At 37.2% G+C, this 20,668-nt stretch overlaps 1 protein-coding gene across 5 annotated transcripts in view; it reads left to right on the top strand.

The window, feature by feature from the left end:
- KITLG (KIT ligand) overlaps nucleotides 1-18,872 on the top strand; it is an 86,172-nt gene extending 67,300 nt beyond the window's left edge. For 4 of the 5 annotated variants that reach the window (XR_007153933.1, XR_007153932.1, XR_007153934.1 and 1 more), the window contains 5 exons: nucleotides 4,823-4,932; nucleotides 5,876-5,943; nucleotides 6,873-6,949; nucleotides 13,650-14,513; nucleotides 15,241-18,872. Coding sequence is in view for 1 of the 5 variants with exons in the window: in XM_047866569.1 (XP_047722525.1) it covers nucleotides 4,823-4,932; nucleotides 5,876-5,943; nucleotides 6,873-6,912 (218 nt within the window). In the remaining 4 variants the exon portion in view is untranslated. The remainder of the gene's footprint in view (nucleotides 1-4,822; nucleotides 4,933-5,875; nucleotides 5,944-6,872; nucleotides 6,950-13,649; nucleotides 14,514-15,240) is intronic. The other variant, XM_047866569.1, reaches the window with a different exon arrangement.
- The last annotated feature ends 1,796 nt before the right edge of the window (nucleotides 18,873-20,668 follow it).

Raw genomic sequence — 20,668 nt, 5'->3', positions numbered from 1 at the left:
TGAAGACAATCGTGGGACTCACCATGTGTGTTTTTACTCTCTTAGGGAATACATTCTTGTGCTATCTGTTGGCTAATGTATGAAAGTAACTGCCGCCTATAATCTGTCTATGATAATAACTATTTAGGTTGGGAGGGCTAATCTGCTATTATCATGGTTGGAAACAAAAGTCTTTTCTACTTACCTCAAAAAACAACTGAATATAAAACACCTATTCAGTCCTGTGCCTCTGAGTCTGAAGGTATTTTTTAAATTACAAAATGAATGGTCAGTGTTCTTTTTTCTTTGTTTTGCTTTTTCTTGTTTTTTCTTTTTTGTAAAAAATATGGATCTTGCATAATTTGCTGCTGTCAGATGCCACTCATCAATATAGCACTTAGATAGCCATGCACAAAGACGAGCTCTTGTAGAGCTTACATCTTTCTAAAAGACACATACATAAATAAAATACTCATAGTATTTTATCACATATACCATGTATGGATTACAATATGTATCATAATAGAAGTATGTAAACATTTTTAGTTGTAGCATAAAGGAGGTAAGACTTCTGGGGGGAATATGGCCAGAGAAATTTGAAGTGATCACACCAGTTTTCCGGATAAGAATCAAAAAGTGGCCATGCTAGCCGGAAGACCAAAGTCTATGAAGGAGTCCTGAGATATGAGTGTCCTCTCATATCTTGTATTATCCCATGATTCTCCCTTATAAAAGTGTTCAAGTTACCCAAAAGGAATTGGGTTTTCACAGTAAAAGTAATTAACTTTATATACCAAGCTAAAAGGATGTTTAAGATCCTTGCAGACAGTATTTAAGAAGAATATTGGAAGAAATTCTTACTTTGACATTACCTTATACATCTTCTAAAAAGAGAGTCTTTGAGTCAGACCTCCTGGGCTTATATCCCAGCATTAGCCCTTGGATAACTGTGTGACCTTGGGTGAGTTACTTAATTTCTTTAGACTTGCCAGTCAAATGAAGGATAATAATACCTCCTTCAGAAGGTTTCTGTGAGTTTTAAATGTGTTAAGACACATGAACTTGGACCCTTGCCTGTGAGAAGTAAAGGCAGTATTTTCAGAAGTACCAAATAAAAGCTGTGCTATCTATGTATGGGGTGCCTAGGTGGCTCAAGTCTTGATCTCACAGCTCATGAGTTCGAGCCTCGCATCAGGCTCTATGCTGACAGCTCAGAGCCTGGAGCCTGCTTCAGATTCTGTGTCTCCCTCTCTCTCTCTCTCCCTAACCCACTCTCATTCTGTCTCTGTCTCTCTCAAAAATAAATAAACATTTAAAAAAATTTTTTTTAAAAAGCTGTGCTATCTAGTTAACAGGTTTACAACCTATTGGAAATAAGTACGAACCCACACACACACACAATGGAGATCCAAACCCTTAGACATTTCACTTCCTGGTTCTTCTTACCCTCTCTGTTTTTCAGGCTTTGCAATGAGCATGTGCCCAAGAGCAAAGGGAGGAGGGACTGAAAGTCTCTGTGTCACCTCAGGGAATGTACATTTGTTCCAGTCAGACTGCTTTCTGCTTGACATGGGCCATAGGCATTGTCTGTGTCCCAGGCGGTAACCTCTATTACTCAGCCAATGAGGAACCAGAGGAAGGACTTGCATGCTAGGAAAAAAATGGTTTGCCGCAACTTCCCTGAGCGTGCCTGTCCCTCAGACACCCAATCTTGCAAGAACGTTGATTAAAGCCTCACTTCGCTGTGCTCCGAGTCTCTGTGTCCCTCCTTTGATTGGGCCAGTGGGCTTATTTCTCACAATGCCTTATGTATGTGTTTATCATTAATTGTTAGAATTGTCAGGTACACCAAGCCTGTGGGTCAGTAAATGTGGCAAGCCTACAGTGAGCTTTGAATCTGAATCATGGAGGGACACTGAGCTACAGGTTTTCTAAGCACCAAGAGATCCATGTTCACAGACATGGTGATGCCCATAAGCAGAATCATTCGAAATAGTAGTTCAGCAAAATTGTAGCGCAGTTTTTTGTGTCCAATGTTTGAACAGATGTTGTGTATTATAAGTCAAACCAAACAAATCAGTTCCCATAAATTTTGGACAATGGACCCTTTTCATAATAACGAGAGAACCATTATAACAACAACCCAGAGATTTGGGATTACTCAAATCCTGTCCAGATGAGCCCCCTTACCTCACAAGTTTTCTGGGACAATCTTTACTAAAAGCAAAGCCTTGTTACTAGCTTGGGCTTTGACCCCAGACACCCACCATATGGGCCTTGAGGCAGACAGTTCAAATCTCATTGATCCCACATAGATAGCAGCAATAGAAATTCTTGGGAGCCAAGCTGTGAAGGTGTGAACAAGCCTTTTCTTACAACATCCTTTTTCTTTCTCTGCAAGAGGGATGGCAGTATCAGTGGAGAGAACCAAAGGCTGGCTATTAAGCTCTTTGCATTAATGAGAAATAACAAAAGCAAGGTAACATTGACCCCTTAAGGAGGTGAAGCTCTCAGTTCTCCTGGTCCCTTTCTCCTCCTGGTCTTTACCAGGCCCCTCCCTCTGGCAAGTGGATTGCTTCTATGTCTTAGATGCTAAGACTTTGGGGCCAAAGTCCAGGAGAGGGAGGGGAAGGACTTTTAAAATGGTTAAAAAGTCACAATACTCTGGAAGCATGAGGTGAGTTCTCTTTAATTAGATCTCTCCTCCAGCATGGCTTTGTTTGGAACACCTTCTTTAGGGGCCGTCCTACCTGAGAAAGATTGTGAGTGGGGAATCCCAGAAGCCTCTTTCTCTAGTAGCCTGCTTCTGCTTGTTGCTGTAGTGGGCCTGGTCCTTCCTGTGGTCTGAATGGCTCAATTCAAGATTTGGCTTTTTGAAAGAAGGGGAAAAACAGGGTGTTTGGCTGCCTTGATTCCAGGGCATCTGGCTATCCAAACATATGTAATGGAATTTTCCATAGCACCATCCTGGCTCATTAGTTTTCCATTGGAGGCGGGGGACAAAAACATCAGAAGCTTCCTCTGTTCTCTCTGGATACCTTCATTAGGGGATCCCTCCAGGACGTCACCTGGTCAAATCTGTCATAACTACACAGCAGTCCCAATAGACACTGTGGGCCATAGCAGAGTGGCCCCCTGGGAGAAATCAAACTTGTTACTGGAATGTAACCACAAATAGCCAAGTTATTTACAGACAGTGCTATTAAAATGCCTAAAATGGCAAAAATTGCTTATAACTCTGAATCCATTTTCTGAGAGAAAATTCTTTTATAAATGGTAGTCAAATCCCAGACTAGCACACATAATCTTCTATAACCCTTAAAATAGCTATATTATCATAATGACAGTAGTACTACTTCAATTCTACCAAATCGCATTTTGTAACTCTGGCTTACTTTGCTGAAAGAATCCATGTTGAACTCCACTTTAAAACTCCTGAAACTTCTTTCCCATGGGGCTGTAGGATGGGGGGTGGGCCAGAAGATACAGTAGTTGAGTCTTAAGGAAGTGATTCAGGATAGATGACCCCACTTCCCTATCCAGATAGTCTCCCTGTTCCTTATGTGTAAGGGGTACCCATGACTCACTAACCCTCCCCTTAACACACACACACACACACACACACACACACACACACACACAAACTTCCTATTAGAGCCTTTGGGAAACAGGAATCCTAGAATTGAACTTCCTGCTCCCAGTTTACAAATGGTGGGGAAATGGGCAATTCCTGTTCTCCCTGCAGTAGATAGCGTTTGTTTCTTGCCTCTCAGGTTAAATCTGTAAGTTCATTTTCTCCTTATAAATGTTTATACACGTAACAGTGGTTTGGTTCTTTTACATTATATACTTTAGGTACTTAATATGTTAAATAGGTGACCGTAGGCTGACACAGTAACCCAGATCTTGTGCAATATTATAGCCCCAAATGGTCACTTTACCTTGGATTAGTTTACATTTTGTTCTTATGATTGCTGAAAATGTATAAAACCTTTTCAGGTTTGACTCTTACCAGTTGGCATGTGTGTCCATGTGTTCTAACAGCTAAGCTGTTCCTTGTAAGGAGATACAGGAGAAGAGACCCTTGTGGGAGATGTGTTTTGTTTAATTCATCGATCATTCTGCCAAGCAGGATCAAAGCCGAGGAGGACCAATTTAATCTCACACGTTTTCTCTCGCGCGGTGTTACTTTATTTAGAGTAAGCAATGAGAGGACACTGGTTCTTTCAACCATTCTTAGTGTTTGGTACTCTGGGGCTTTCCAATGTAAGTCTGAAAAATTAAACCTTTAGTCCTTAGCACCGTGTTGGGCATTCTCTGGCGTGCAGTAAATGGATACCGGAGATGTGGTGAGGCAATGCCATGACTCTGAGGGTGAGGTACCTAAAAGGACCCTAACCACAAAGTATATTTAATGACTTAATATATGCAGCAGGCCAAACAGCATAATGCATACCGACCTTGATCCAGAATGCAACACGTCCTCTAAAATTTCTTGGCAAGATGTCACGAGTGAAAAAGTGAAAAGGTTTTAGATTTCCTTGATAGTATAAATAATTTTTAGGAAAATGTCGTCTGTGGTCCATATGTGTCAACATTAACCAAGTCAGATAACCTTCTGTGGGTTTTCTTTTCTTTTTCCTCCTACCTATTTTGGGGACGACACGGACTTATATTGCTGTCCCAAAACAACGCTCAGCAGAAAAACCAGTTTTCCAAATATTCCAAACAGAGATAGGTCAAGAGTACATTATGGCAACAGGTGGGGCCAACCACACACAGCATGAGAGCAAACCTCTAGCATGGATATGCCGTGTTCACCACTGTACTGTTTTCCTTACAGGGAAGGCCACAAATCCCATAGAAGACTCCAGCATACAATGGGCAGTCATGGCATTACCAGCGTGCTTTTCTCTTGTAATCGGATTTGCTTTTGGAGCCTTCTACTGGAAGGTAAGGGTTGCTACTCTTTTTATTTCTTGATCAAAACTTCCTGAACTTCAGATGTTTATTTGCTCATACTACATTTACATAAATGATTAACAAGCCACCCTTTTTCTGAGAAAAGATCCTACCTTAATTTAGTCTCAGTAAAATCTAAATCTTAAGGCTTTGCCCTCATTCCTTATCATGCTTTGGAGAAAACCCCTCTATCTGAAAATGTACATCTAAAGGGCTCCTGTGTGGCTCAGTTGGTAAAACGTCCGACTTTGGCTCAGGTCGTGATTTCATGGCCCTTGAGTTCGAGCCCCGCGTCGGACTCTGTACTGACAGCTCAGAGCCTGGAGCCTGCTTAGGATTCTGTGTCCCTCTCTCTGTCTTTCTGCTCCTCCCCTGTTCACACTCTGCCTCTCTGCCCCTCCCTCCCTCCCTCCCTCTCTCTCTCAAGAATAAAGAAATGTTAAAAAAAATTGTTTTTAAATGTACACCTAAGAAATGATAACTGGTTTTAATAGCCTGAACTAAATGTAAAAAGGAAGAAATAGACTGAAAAACATATGATGCACTTAAAGCCAAACAGAAATGTCATTTGTATTATCTGCTATTTTGGATTTTTCTTCTTTTGTTCTCTTCTTACAGAAACCTGTCTCAGATTTTAAAATGTGCTAAATCATTACGATTCAACTTTTTGAAATGTCTTTTGAGTTTGATTACCATTTAAATCTTTGTTTCTTCGTTGCTTTTTCACCTCCAGCACCCTGAAAATGTTAAGTCGCTAATACGGTGCATTTTTCATAACTTTTTATTGTAGAAATATTTTACATGCTACATGCTGGGAAACAAAACCCTGATGTTGGAGTTATTGACATAAAGATCAAAGTAGAGACCATTTACCTCTTGAATATTATACTGTCCGTTGATGTTTCTACAATCTATGTCCTTGTTCTTTTCCCAGAAGAAACAACCGAATCTCACAAGGACAGTTGAAAATATACAGATTAACGAAGAGGATAATGAGATAAGGTATTTTCTTTTGCTAAATATGTGCATAAGTAGGCTTGACATTGCCATTTCACTTGCCCTGCACGTGCTTATACATCTTTTAACAAGTTGTTTGCTCTCAGTGGTAGCTCCCAATGCATATCTGCAGTCTTTATCCACACTTCCTACCTCTCACACTTGCTTCAGTCCTACATCTCTGCTTCCCTATAGAATATACCTTCACGTCGTCTTTGTGACTCCTCTTAAGGTATCAGTAGTGGCTGTCTCAGCTCTATTTCTGTACTCAGCAGAATCTTGCTTAAACTGCCCGTCATGGGGCTCTGGAGGCACACTTGTGCATAATCTCCATCTCCACACTAGCAACCAGGACATGCTCATTCCTCTGTCTGTCTCTTAGCACTTTGGAAATCATCATCCTCTTCATCCACCCCTTTATGATGTCTTGGCTGAGCTGCGGCAGAATCTTCCCCTTCGCCCTTCTAAACTCCACCTGCAACCCTGGTTCATAAGGTTGCTTCCTAGTCAGGATAGTTGAGTGACTTTTCTCTTGCATACTTCATGTATTTGCCTTCCCTTACCCCATATTGCTCCAGCACTAGTACCTTGATTTACCCCCCGTTTATAGTTTTTGTTTGGCATGTTACTTTCTCTCGTATCATGCCTTCGTATATACAGATACACCTATGAAGTACAGATAGGCATGTTTAGTATGTGTATTTGCATATGCGAGAGAGAGAACTTTTTTAAACAACTTGGGGAAGACTGTGTTGAGGTCTTCCTTCTTCCCTTTAGAATTACTGATGAAGATAAACTTTCCACTCAGTTTTGCCATCTTTTGTTACTGTATTTACAGAAAAAAAAAAAAACCTACCTTTTACAATGCCCAGATCATGGTGTACCTCAGAATCTCTGTCCAAAAGCAAATAAGTATTTTTCTTGTTGTTTTTCAGTATGCTGCAAGAAAAAGAGAGAGAGTTTCAAGAGGTGTAATTGTGGCTTATATCAACACTGTTACTTTTGTGCCTTGGTAAGTTTTTAGAATTTAAGCTGAAAGATTAAACAAGAACCCTACAGAATCTTAGATGCCAAAATTTAGAAACAAAATTTATTAAGTTGACTATTAAACTGATGTTGGTGTGGTAACTGAAACTGTTACAATGAATTAGATGTGCACAATGCAGTCATGTGTGTTCTTACATTTTGAAAGGCAAACAGTGATTAGTCGTTCTGATTACTGGATTCATCCTGTGTGGAAGGGATACAAAAAATTAACAGTCAAGTGTTTACTATTTTTGAGGCCAGAAAATAAGTTAACCAAGGGGAATAGAACAAATTAGGACTAAAATAAGATAATATTAATAGAGGAAGTAAAAATAAGACTAATTTCAGTTAGGCGTGACTACCATAACGTAATAGAAAAAAGCAACTCATTTGTTAGATGCTGTAAACAAGTGCATGCCACAAATCTTTCCTTGCTATCTTAAGGAAAAGGATAAATGATCAAAATAGCTTGTAGATCAGGAGAAGAAAGTTGTCAAGGTAAAGGGCCACCTGCCCCATGACTGTCCAGAGCCAGGATGCAGTAAACCTACACCAGAAACAGATACCTGATGTTCATACCTCCTCTCCTATCTACTTTCACAGCTGCTGAGTGGCAGACCCTGGATTAGTGTGGGGGAGGGGGAAGGGCACGGGGGAGGGCACCCTGAATGGCACCCACCTGAGCCAACGTCAGTTCTGCCCTTCTCATTTCTACTTGTGCTAACAGGCTGTTAGTTTTGTTACGGCCACCGGATCTTGACCCATTGATCACAGTGGTGTATGAATGTCCTCTCATCCTCCTGAGTCTTCAGTTCTTTCCCTGCCCTCCCTCATGGTCAGAAGATCACCCACTCTCCGGGTTTATGAGATACATGGTCTGTGGTGAGCTTCGCCTTTTCTTTGTAGATCACTGTCCTTCCAGTTTCATTTCTGTCCCAGATTGAGATTTCTCTCCAGAGAGCTTTTTGCCTTCTCCAGGAGCTCACTCTGATAGTTGGAAAACGTTTTCCAACAGTCCCAAATAAGATGATACAATAACAATGTCGCATATTTCTCTAACGTTTTAACCCTGCTATTACACAGACTTCATTTCAGCCTTTAATCGTGCTCTGGATCACCATATCCAAACCATAAATAGCACTTTATTTCCCCCCTGCTCACGATCTTACCTCCTCTCTAAGGTCATGTTTTCTGTCAAATAATGTTAATGAATAGACCTTTCATTCAATACTTTTTATTTTCTGGAGCAGTACTCTCCAAGTTGAAATCCTAGCTTTCTAAGAAAAATAATTCCTCTGCCCTTCAACCCCAACATGAGCCTGACTGTTGCTTTCCTGTCTGCCATTTCAGTTCCCTTAAGCTAGACATCCAGAAACCACACATTAAATAGTTAATTGAGTCTTAAAGGCTCAAGAAATGTCCTGGTTGGTTTTGGATTGCATCGCTGGGATCCTGTTTTGGCACACAGGTCTTTAATCATGTGGTTTTTAATTGTGGTATTTGCCCTATGACGTTTGGAGAATGGATTATGATGGGAAAACCCAGAGCACCTGTTTAGGAGGGAAAAAAATGGCATTTGAAAACAACCATGGTCAAGCAATTTCTGCATATGTCTGCTAGTCAGGGAACATTCAGAGATAGGAATTGAGCCTGTTCTGCTGTATCTCCTCATAGCAACTCAGCTTGTTGCCTATGTGTTGTAGACTCAAACCAAATACTTGAATGACAGAGTGAATAAATCCTGAATGAAAGTTTAACCACTGGTAAGGAAGATAGTTCTTCTGAAGTAGGGTTTTTTATGTGCAAGATGAGTAAATTGTAGAGACCTGCCATAAAACATTATGCCCCTAGTTAACAATGCTACATTGTGTACTTAAATATGTGGTGAGAGGATAGATCTCACATTAAGTGTTCGTACCTCAATAAAATAAATTTTTAAAAATCTTTAAGAAGGGGAAGTAGGATTTATTTTTATCATGTAGGTGTGTGTGTGTGTGTGTGTGTGTGTGTGTGTGTGTGTATTTAACTTATTGATTTGGGTCAATAGGAAAGTAAAGCATCCAAAGGGGAAATATAGTCATGAGAAATGACTATTTTTCTTAAAATGTAAAATGTTATTCATGTATACATTCAATCACATTAGGTTTAAAAAGAAGCGCTGGATCATTTAGAAATAAACTCCTCACACATTATTGAGTAGTCAATGTGAAATGGATAAGGAATGAACTGGCATTCTGCTTCATAAATATCTTACTCATCAGGTGTGCAAATCTCTCCAAGACTCAGATACTACCACCTCCAAAAAGCTGACTTCCCAAATTTATAGCCTTCTAATCCTATGGCATATGACATGTAATACTCATGTAATATTAACACATTAATAGGACTTCACAGTTACTTTTATAGTTATTTTGTGTCCACTGCTAAACCATAAGCTCTTACAGGGCAAGGTTTCTGAATTTCATTTTGGAATCCCACCAAACTCTATAACATCTACTTTGTGCATACAGTAATGAATAAATATTTGTTGGAGGACAAATGGAGAAGATGAGAATCTCAGAAAATTGCAATAATATGAGAATAAAATTTATGAAAATAAAAACAAAAATAGACCTGGAAAGGATAGGAAAAAGGAAGACAAAAGAGCCAGGTTTCATCATGAATCTGCAGACTCCAAAGTGTGAATATGTAGGTATCATTTGTTACCATTTACTGAGTACCCACTGTGTAGAGTAAAAGCCTTTTGCTTGTCGCTATACCAACAGAGGTTTAAGGCCTGATGAAGAACTTTGTAATTTGGGGAGAGGATTGTGGTAAAGGAAAAGGTTTGGGAGAGCAGTAAGAGGAAATTTGCTGAGAAATAAGAAAGCCGCAGTAAAAAGTACCAAGATAGAAATGTAATATGCAGTTGTTGTTATAATTTTAAATATTAGATATGATTTGGATTATAGTCATTTTCTTGGTTAACAAGGAAGGGGAAATTACAGGGAATGACTCAGATTTATTGCAAGGATTTCTCCCTCAAGTGGAAGTTTCACCAGCTAAAAAAAAATGAAGACACATATTGGAATACTAGAACAAAAAATGGAATAATTAGTTCTTCAAATGAAATAACCTGTAATTGGAAAATGAAAAGAGGAAAGGTTTGATATTTTGAAAACAAGGAAATAACATGGAATATAAGGTAATGAACTAGAAACAAAAGAAACCGGTGCTAAGAGAAAATATACTAATCTATATAAACAGTTTAAAATCGACTTAGTTGACTAGCTGATGCCAAGTATTCATAAGTGGCATTCCACAAGAATTTTCATTTATTAGCTTGTGTGTAGCAGTTTCAGAAAGAAAGAAAGGAGTATATTATAGGAAAATTTCACTCTTAATTCTTCCCACAAATGTGATTTCAACACACTCTAGTAGATACATTGTTGGATGCAAAGCTTAATATAGCCTACTTGTGTCCTGAAATTGCTTATAGCTTACCAAAGGAAGTAAGACATATGCATAATAACCTATTTTTAAAAGCAAACTAGAAGTTTGCAAAGTTAAAACAATGAAAGGAGCTTACAAGGAAAATGCAATAAGAGATCAAAGGCACTGATTATGGTTGTACAGGATGTGTCCTTGATTCAGAGATATAGATGGTGATATGTATGGATAGACCTCTTAGAACTGTAGTATGCACACCCATAAACAGTTGCTTTATCTGAAAGGAGAAAGAAATCACTAACAATAGGAGAAAGGCTTCATCATGTAGGTGATGGAGGTGGCATTTATACTGAGCTAGATCTTGGATGTCTGGTAACATTTTAATAGCAATAGGGAAGGGGAAATCCAGACACTGCAATTGGTATAAACTAAGAGAGGCCAAAAGTACAGAGAAAGTGTTCAATAGTCCATTTGTACAGTTGGACTACAGTGGGAGGTCACACATGAAGGGCTGAAATGCTGAGAAGCAAGGATGTGGGCATCAGTTTGAAAAATTACAAATACAGGACGTGTACTCTATTGAGTAATGTAAGGAGCTATGAGAGGGCTTCAAAAAGATGTGAGTAATACAGTCAAAACCGAGTATTATGAAAGTAATGAAATGTTGGTGTGGCCGGATGAATGGAAGCAGTGAACTGGAGTCAGGCAGTCCACATAAGGAGGCCAATCTTCCAAACAGATGTGAGAGAATGATGACATAAACTGGGGTGAGGGCCATGGAAATAGGAAAGCATGGATCTGTTTGGAGATATGCAGTGAAATAATCAACACATTCTAGTTACTGATGGAATGTGAGGCTTGACATCACAGGTAGTACTCAAAGATAATTTGGAGCCTATGAGACTAACCAGATGGCGGTGCCATTAAAAGGAAATAAGAGAAGGAGTTGTTAATAAATATTGATGGGGGCAAATGTCTTAGACTGGAAATTCAAAGAACAGTCAGGGCTGGAGGTAATAGATTTGGGATTTGGGAGTCATCTACAAAGAATTTTACTTGAGACCTTGGAAGAAGGACTGCATCACTGAGAAGGCCCTGTTTGGTTGACAGTAAATAACATGAGTTTGTAGACACCTATTTGTCAGTGTTATTGAGACACCCCAGCATGGTAAGTGTTGAAAGTAATTTTGGGAGGTCTTGGGTGGCTCAGTCAGTTGGGCATCTGACTCTTGATTTCATTTCAGGTCATGATCTCATGGGTCATGGGTTTGAGCCCTGCATGAGGCTCTGTGCTGCCAGTGCAGTCTGGGATTCTCTCTCTCTGCCCTTACCCCCACTTTCTCTCTCAAATAAACTTATTACAAGTAGGCTGGTGGAGAGATTCATAAAAGAAACACAACCTGGACATTTCCTGCAGATCTGGGCTAAGATAGGCGATAATAGATCCTAGATTTGGAATATGGGTAACGTTGAGTCGAATTTTTATCATTTGGCACACACAGGATTTGCCAAGATCTCTGACTCTTTACCAGATATTTCTTAAGAATTTCAGAGGATTTGCTTTTGAGCTCTTTCTGAGGACACACACATAGAGGATAAGAAGGGATCAGACTTGGGTTCAGGCCATGGCTCTGCAAATAGTTAAGCTGTAGGTTATTGGATGGGTCAGTTGTCTTTTAACCCCTGTTTTTTCAAGTTCTAGTAAGGGGATAATAAGACTCACCCTGCTTATTTCATGAGGTGGTTGCAAGGATCCCAGGGTATCATTATAAAAATTGTTGTTTTGTTTTATGGGAAAACTGTTGTCAACCTTCAAGTTTATTTTCTTTGCTAAGAGACCTGGGAACAAAACTAGACATAGATTTCCAATCTTCTCTACTTAAGTTTAGAATTTCAAGCTATTCCTTTTTTAAAAAATATATCCTTTTGTATTCTGTGTGATTCCCTTTTGGTTTTTTAATCAAGGCTTATTTTAAAAATATCATCTACTTCTATATTTTGGATTTCTGAAGTTTTCTCTTAATTGTTTCTTAATTTTCCTCTTGGGATTTAATTCTCCTTTCCTAGATGCAGGTTCTCTAGTTTCTAGAGTTCTCTGTTTCATAATTTGTCATAGTACAATTTGTAGTAAATTCATTTAGAGCGGAAAAAAATAGTGCACTTCTTACCATTTATACTGTGGAATTTTATGCAGTTTATATATAACCTTTGTGTTGATGTCAAATATTTAAAAACTGAGATATTTGAATTCAGGAAATAAGGACGAAGGGTATTCAGTAGGGAAGAAAAAGCAACATACGCGGTTATTTAGGGGTGGTGATTGAAGATACTGTGAAGATACGATCTTTGAAAAAAATAAGTAAGTAGAGAGACTTGATGTGAAAGTTGAAAATCTAAAAGCTGAGTCCAAAGCTCAGTGGATTAGCACCAGCTCTGAAGAACTGAAACAATGTCTGGCTTTAATGTTTCAACAAGTATAAGTTATGTTAAGGCCAAATGAACCTCCCCAGAGACTTTGTCCGGATGTGATGCCAGGATTTCTTCCTTTTCTTGGCTGACAGTTTTGAAAGCCCTCTTGCTGCTGCTGTGTCCTCAGTTGGGAGAAGTGATGGCTTAGCAGTTAAGATACTGGCATTGCTCAGTGACCAGAAGGCTGCTGTTTGTTGATGGTCTCTTATTAGCTTCTCCACTGATGTCTCCTTAATGCTACTGCATTTCTCTCTAGACACTGTCTTTGTCTTTCAAAAATCCTCTCCCCTCACCATGTATATACTACCTTTTCATAGCTTGGTTAGAGAAATTCAGGCTGCAAAATAACCCTCTTACCACAAATGGAAACAATCTATAGTATGCAAATGGGTGTAAAGGCCACTGGGTATTCATTCATCCATCCTTATGTTCCAGGAATATTTACTGAATATTTCCTCTGCCAGGTATTATTCTAGGTGTTGGAGTACAGCAGTAAAAAAAGATAGACAAAGGTCTCTGTCCTCATGGAGCTTACATTTTAATGAGAGGAGAAAGTCAAACAATGAGTAAGATCATTCAGATAATGTTAAATGTTACCAGGAAGGTCACGGAGAGTGACTAATCATTGCATCTAGGAAAAGATTTCTCAAGTTCTTGTAGCTTGTGTAAGTGAAGCTTGTATTTTAAGTATATTACTCATTCTGTAGTCCTATGAATTCAGCTATTGAGAATGGAAAGAAGGCAGAAAGCAGATACACCATAATCTCTCTCTTTTCTTTCCTCTCTAGGCGGGTAACAGTTCATGTTTGCTTCATAAATGAAGCAGCTTTAAACAAATTCATATTCTGTCTGGAGTAACAGACTGCATTTTTATCTGTTCTTGCTACCCATGACTCTATATGGATGATTCACAAATTGGAACAAAGTGTTTTACTGTGAAACTGGCACTGAATTAATCATCTATAAAGAAGACCTTGCATGGAGCAGGACTCTATTTTAAAGACCTGGGGGACTGGTGGTCTCATTTAGAACTTGCAACTGACGTTGGGAGAGAAAGCACGTGTCCCAGATTGCATGCACCATTTTGCATGCCTCCAGAAGTGTCTAATTGCTGAAAAGTCACATAGCTTTATTTTCAGTTACAACCTGCAGTTCATAGTAATCTTGGTCTTTGCAAGTAGATTTCATCCTGTATAGTGGGGATAATTTTTCTGAAATGAATCTAGAAAAAATGTTAAGAACAAAAACTCAACAGCATCAGCCAGTCTACATTTAGAGAGCAGTAGGAACAAAATGATTGGAGTAGGCAACATATCAGCCTTGTAGCTGCTAATTAATGGTCTGGGTCTGATCTTGGTCTCTTCTTGACATAAACCTATCTCCCACTAGACAAATGGACATGGTTAGCTGGATCTATCCATGCTTGGGAGTCAGTGTTGTATTAGAACAGTGATGACATCAATAAAATGGAAAAAAGAACCTGAATGGGAGAAAATAATTGCAAGTCATATATCTGATAAGGGGCTAATAGCTAAATCTACCAAGAACTCCTACAATAATAGCAAAGAAAAAAAAGGAAAAAAACCTCTAACTTAAAAATGGGAAGATCTGAGTAGATGTTTTTCCAAAGAAGACCTGCAAATGGCCAACAGGTACATGAAAAGATGCTCACCATCAATCACCAGACCAATACAAATCAAAACCACAATGAGATATCCCTCATACCTGTTAGAATGGCTGCTATCAAAAAGATAAGAATTAAGAGGGAACCCTGTGCACTGTTGGTGGGACTGTATATTGGTGCAGTCGCTATGGGAAATTGAGTTTCCTCAAAAAAATTAAAATAGAACTGCCATGTTATCCAGCAGTTCCACTTCTGGGTATTTGAGGAAAATGAAAACACATTCTAAAAGATGTATAAGCCCCATGTTCATTGCATTATTATTTATAATAGCCAAGATATGGAAACAATGTAAGTGTCCATCAATAGATGAATAAAGAAAATGTGTTACATGTGTGTATGTATAACACACGTATTATACATACAGTGGATTCCGCTCTAAAAATGAAATCTTGCCATTTGTGACAACATGGATGGAACTTGAGGGCATTATGCTAAGTGAAATAGGTCAGAATGAGAAATACCATATGATCTCTCTTATATGTGGAATCTAAAAAAAAAAATTTAAGTAAAAAAATTAAAAATACCAAGCTCATAGATACAAAGGACAGATTAGTAGTTGCAAGGGATGGGGGTGGTTGGGAGAAATGGATGAACTGGGTTTTTGTTTTGGTTTGCTTTGGTTTAAGTAAGTTGAATAAAAATGTTAAAAAAAAAAAAAAAAAACAACCCTAAAAAAAACATTGATGCCTTTGCAGAGAGGAGACTCTCCAAAGGAGTTATGGCCCAAAGAAGCCACGAACACTGAACAGCACGGTCACTGAGGAGGACATTTTGCACCCCTTTCCCCTACCACTTATAGAGTGTATAAATTGTGCTTGCAAAATATATTATGAAATGTTTATATTCTAAAACTATTACAGAGTTATGTAAAGGGACTTAAGAGAAATTGCTGAATGTAAGAAGGTCTCATTTTCAATTTACATCATGAGAGAAACTAAAAATTATATTTAGTATCTAAGATTAGAAAACCACACCCACATGGTAATATGGGTATTGAAAATTAGGTTACTTGGCTTTTATAAGAATGAAAGGAATCAGGAAATTTTAGCTATTTCTTGTATAATCACCATTATCAGTTTAAGGGATCCATTTATTTAAAATCAGGCACTCTATATTAATATTTATGAATTTAAAATAGCGAGCTTTATGTAGTTATGCATGTCAGTTTGCTGTTTAAAATGTGTGACAGCGTTTGTTGTATTAAGAGTGAATTTGGTAAGAATTCTCAAGATGGACATCATGCTTTTAAACTAAAACTTTGAAGACATTTTGTGAATTTCCCTTGCCATTTTTTTTAAATAGTCGAACATCTGACTAAAGAAATGGTTTCTTGTGGTTTAAGATTCTTTCAGTAGATCATGAACATACAGATGAAGGGATCCAAAGCTTTCTATTATAACTTAATTCTTGTTATAACATTATTGTCATGTTCTACCCCCTCAGATGATCATTTTCAATGTAGTGATACAAAAGGGCATGAAAAACTGCTAGCTTTCCTTTATTTCAAAAGTCCAAGAATTTCTAGTATAGTTGGACTTCATGTTAAAAGAGGATCCAAATACAACTCCAGTGAAGCGGCTTTTGCGCTTTTTTGTACCAAAAAGCCCAGATGATTTCTACGATCCCTTCCTTCTCTAAAGTGCTGGGCTTCCTCAGATGGTAGTCATTTCTCTAAGATACAACCCAGGTGTTTTGGGAAGCTGCATTGACTTACTCAGGCCCTTAAATATCCCATGGATCAAACGTTTAGTAATAAAACCAGCAATCAGTTTAATTGCTGAAAGGACCTGACTCTCAGTGTGTGGCTTTTTTTTGAAGAAACTAGATATAAGTTAGTATGAGTTATGTGTGTAGGTCAGGTGTAGATTGAGAAGATTGATACTTCTCAATTTAATAGTTTATTTCACCAATGGTTTTGATTTTCTTAGCCATGAGAAAATTCTGTTTAATGAGCTTGAGAGTACAATAAATGCACTTTTATTCTCAAAGGCAGGAGCTGGGTTTTAACACTCAAGGACATGGTCCCAATCAATAGAGTTAAATAACAAATTCAGCAAGTTATGAAATCTGGCATCATAGGCAAGGGGTGATATATTCTACTTAATTAAATGTATTAGTTCATTGAGAGTTACATGAATTACCAATTTTTAAAACACTAAAGTTCAATAAAATGCATGAACAGTAGAAAAAGGCTGAACATGATTTTGGATGCTGGCTGCTTGAGAATTATATGTCATATCTGCTTTGAGATGAATATGTGTGTGTGTGTGTGTGTGTGTATGTATATATACACACACACACACATTTGCTTTATTTTATCTGATATGTGTGCTGAATATCCTTCAGAAATCATGGAAAACTCACAACTGATATTATCAATCATGAAATCACCTTTTAAATTGGTGCCATGTATCTGATATCTTTTGTAATGTTCCAAAATTGCCTTTTAAAATGATCTCAGAAGTCTGCAGATTCTAAATTATAGTAAAAGCTTTGCACCTCTTTGGTAGAACACAAGTCTATAAAGAAACTGGCTCTGTGATAAATGGTGCCTGCCCAGTAATATCAAAGTGTTGCCGGATTTTGTATTATAATCTAACGTGCTTACCACACTGCCATTTTTTAATGAGTCAGAGACAAATTTCAGTTTTTTTCAATATGATAATAGAATAAGTACCCTATTCTCTTTAAAAAGAAGTATATGAAGAATGAAAACGTGTTTTTTAATGTAGTGTTTGCTTTTAGTAAGAATTAACACATTTAATTGAGTATGAAAGTACTTTGGGGAAACTTTGTGGCGTATTTTGGTATTCTAATTCAACTGAGGTTTGAAATTAACAGAAAAATCCATTCATGATTTATGATTCATGGATATCTCAATATTTTTCTGCAGCTAGGTTTTGGTTTCAAAATGTAATTCCAATATGGGGCTTTTAGCCATTTCCCACGCATTCTTAGAAATTTTTCAAAAGACAGTTTGGCATAATGAGGCAGATGTTGGAAAAAATTGTGAGAAACTTCTCTGCTGTTAACTGATATTGGTAAGTCACCTCTTCTCTTTGGATCTCCATGTTTTATTTATGGTGAAGTTGGAGGTCACACCTTAGGTGTGAAACCTATTGATATCTGACTGACAAAGACAACAAAATAGATCTGAAACTATTCCATATGAGATATTCCATTCTGATCTGTGAATAAGCAATTTGAACACAAAAAGTCATTGCTATTCTTGTTTGTAATGTAAATAGGATCCATTAGTAAAAGTAAAATTCAATCTCCTATAGGGTGAATTGGGTAACCATTTACACAAGAGATGGCTTTTTCCTTTGCTTAAGTAAACATTTTTGGATCACCTCTGAAGAATGAAAACCACGAGTGCATTTTAGTCAGGAAGAGATACTATAAGATATGTGCAACATTTGGAAATGCACCAAATTAAGCATTTAAATGCTGTCATTTTATTAAAAGCTTAGAACAGAAATGTAAGATGCTTAAAGTTTTTGAGTGCCAAAAAATAATTTATAATCCATTTGGAAAGGGGTCATCCATAAATTTCATTTTAAAATTAGAAGGTGGGATAAGAATTTTAAAGTAAGCCAGCTTGTCTTTGAAACAGTATTATTTTGTAAAATTGGCATTAAAATATAAACCTTGAAATTCTAACTAGTTAATTTATGATATTTTATTGCACAAATTATGGTTTTGCTGCTTTTCATTAACAAGTCTGGAAATGCCTTTGTTACAAATAAAGTAATGGTACTTTTATTTCCTAACAAGATGTTTTAGAAATAATTTAAAGTGGATATTCATAATCCTAAAATGTTTCCTAAGCATTGTAAATTTATAACTGCCATCTCCAACTACATCCTCATGATGTTTTTAAAAATAAAATGGTTTTAAAAACATAGTCTTTTCAACTACTTGATTTCTCAGCTATAAGGCTCAAAATTTTTCAATAAAAATATCCTCTATTCTAAGGATTAATGTGTGATTATAGTGTCCATTTGTCGCTATTTTTTAAATTGATGGACTTGAAAAGTATTCAAACATATAGATGGATGCATAGATACATTGCTAGTTCATTCATAGATTGGAGTTTGCATATTGTAATGTAAATGTATGTCAACACTATTCTAGTTTATTATGACTGAAGTGTAATTAAATAAAAAACGTTGTAAAATGTGATGTGTATGTGTATATACTATATGTGTACTTTTTAAACTAGGTATATGTCCTGACCCTTTTTTATACAGGTTTGAATTTGAAATTACATTATATATATACATATACTTTATTGTTCTAAATAAAGAATTTTATGCACTCATAAGTTTGCCTTGTCATTTGATATCAAGGTTATCACACATATTTAAAAAATGGTTGAGCGTATAAGCTAAAATCTAGATTTTGTTATAATATGGACGTATTTACCGGTTACTAAAATAGGTAAGGTAATCGAAGAAGATAAAGTTAACACTGTTTGACCTCAAGAGGTTTCTAACTTGGTTGGGGAGAAGATCTGAGAACGACTATAATATTTATAAAACCACACTGAAGTTATTACCTAAGTATAAAGCTGAGGTCCAGTTAATGTCCTTAGAGCATGCAGAAAGGAGGAATGGATATAGACTACATGGGATTCTGGAGGAGTTGGGTGTTTGGGCTAATAAGACTTACAAGGGTGAGACAAATTTTGACAGAGGAGAATTAGGCCCAGTCTGAGCAGCACCTTCCAAACCAAGAAGCTATACAAGTTCTTATTCTATCAGATCAAATCAGTGCACCCAGAGTATATAATGCAAAAAGAGATACACAGAGAGATGAGAGCATGACCTTGAATGTCACAACAAGGAGGGTAGACATTCTTAGGGGCCATGGGAAACCACTGTGTGTTTCTGAGAAGAGGAATGGCAAGATCAAACACCATGGTGGCTAATGTGGTTTAGGCAATAAATCATTATCCTGCTAACCTCTGGTCGGTATTTGACTTTTCAGACCATATACCCTAGCTTTATGACATAATATTTATTCACCCACCATTTCTTTTCAACTTCTTTGCTTATTCTGCCTTTTCTGTTCAGCCTTTGTATTGCAATTTCACCAATGTAAACCTAGACAATTTTAATAACCTCCTAACTGATCACACATACCTAGCCCTTTTTCAATCAGTTCCTCAAGTTAGAACAAATAACATGGAGACATCTGATATTTTTCTCTGGTTGGAACACTTAAATCGTTTCTCATTATTTTCAAAGGAAAACCCAAATGCCTTAACATAGCTTACAAGGCCCTCCTTGGTCCATCTCATAATTTTGGGGAAGGAGAGGAGATTGCTAATTGTTTTTACTTTTAAGCCATAAACAATGCGAGGGGTAGGACCATGAATATTTATAACACTATGTTCCTCAAATGTAATATAATAAAGTGTGTAATGAAACAAAATTTTAACTGAATAGATACTACCTATTATAATGTCTGATAAGTTATTTTCTGTAACATTTTATTATGAACAGTTTGAAATATGTATAAAAATACAGTAGTGTAATGTAACCCCCATGTAACCATAGCCTAGGTTCAACTTTACTCAACTACGGAATGATCTTGTATCTAAGTCTCCTATCTATACTCTTTATCCACTCCCCCTTTCATATTACTTTTAGGCCAATACCCAAAAATATTTGATCTGTAAATATGTATTTCTAAATCAAAAAAAAAAACATGATATACTTGCCACACTTAAGAAAAATGAACAATTCCTTAATATTAGAGTCAGTAAGTATTCATATTTCAATTGTCTCATCATTATACATTTCAATATTGCACTACAGCAGGCTATAAAATAAAGGCAAAAGTATCCCTTCAACATTCATTGTATTTAGATCCCCCCCCCACACACACAGATGAACACCACTACTTTGTGTTAACTTTGAGGACTTTTTGGCATGAGCAAACTATATACATATATGTGAATATGTGTGTGTGTGTGTGTGTATACACATATATATGTATATAATGCTATTCTGTAGCCTTACATTTTTCATTTATTAGAAGAATGTGTAACATTCAATAGACCTCTATTCTCTGTGCCACAATAGCCAGGAAATTATAGATGGACACTGAGACTGT

Source organism: Prionailurus viverrinus, chromosome B4, assembly GCF_022837055.1.
Source record: "Prionailurus viverrinus isolate Anna chromosome B4, UM_Priviv_1.0, whole genome shotgun sequence".
Lineage (NCBI taxonomy): Eukaryota > Metazoa > Chordata > Mammalia > Carnivora > Felidae > Prionailurus > Prionailurus viverrinus.
The sequence above is the reverse complement of the archived record's forward strand: the minus strand, read 5'-3'. Positions and strand labels throughout refer to the sequence as shown.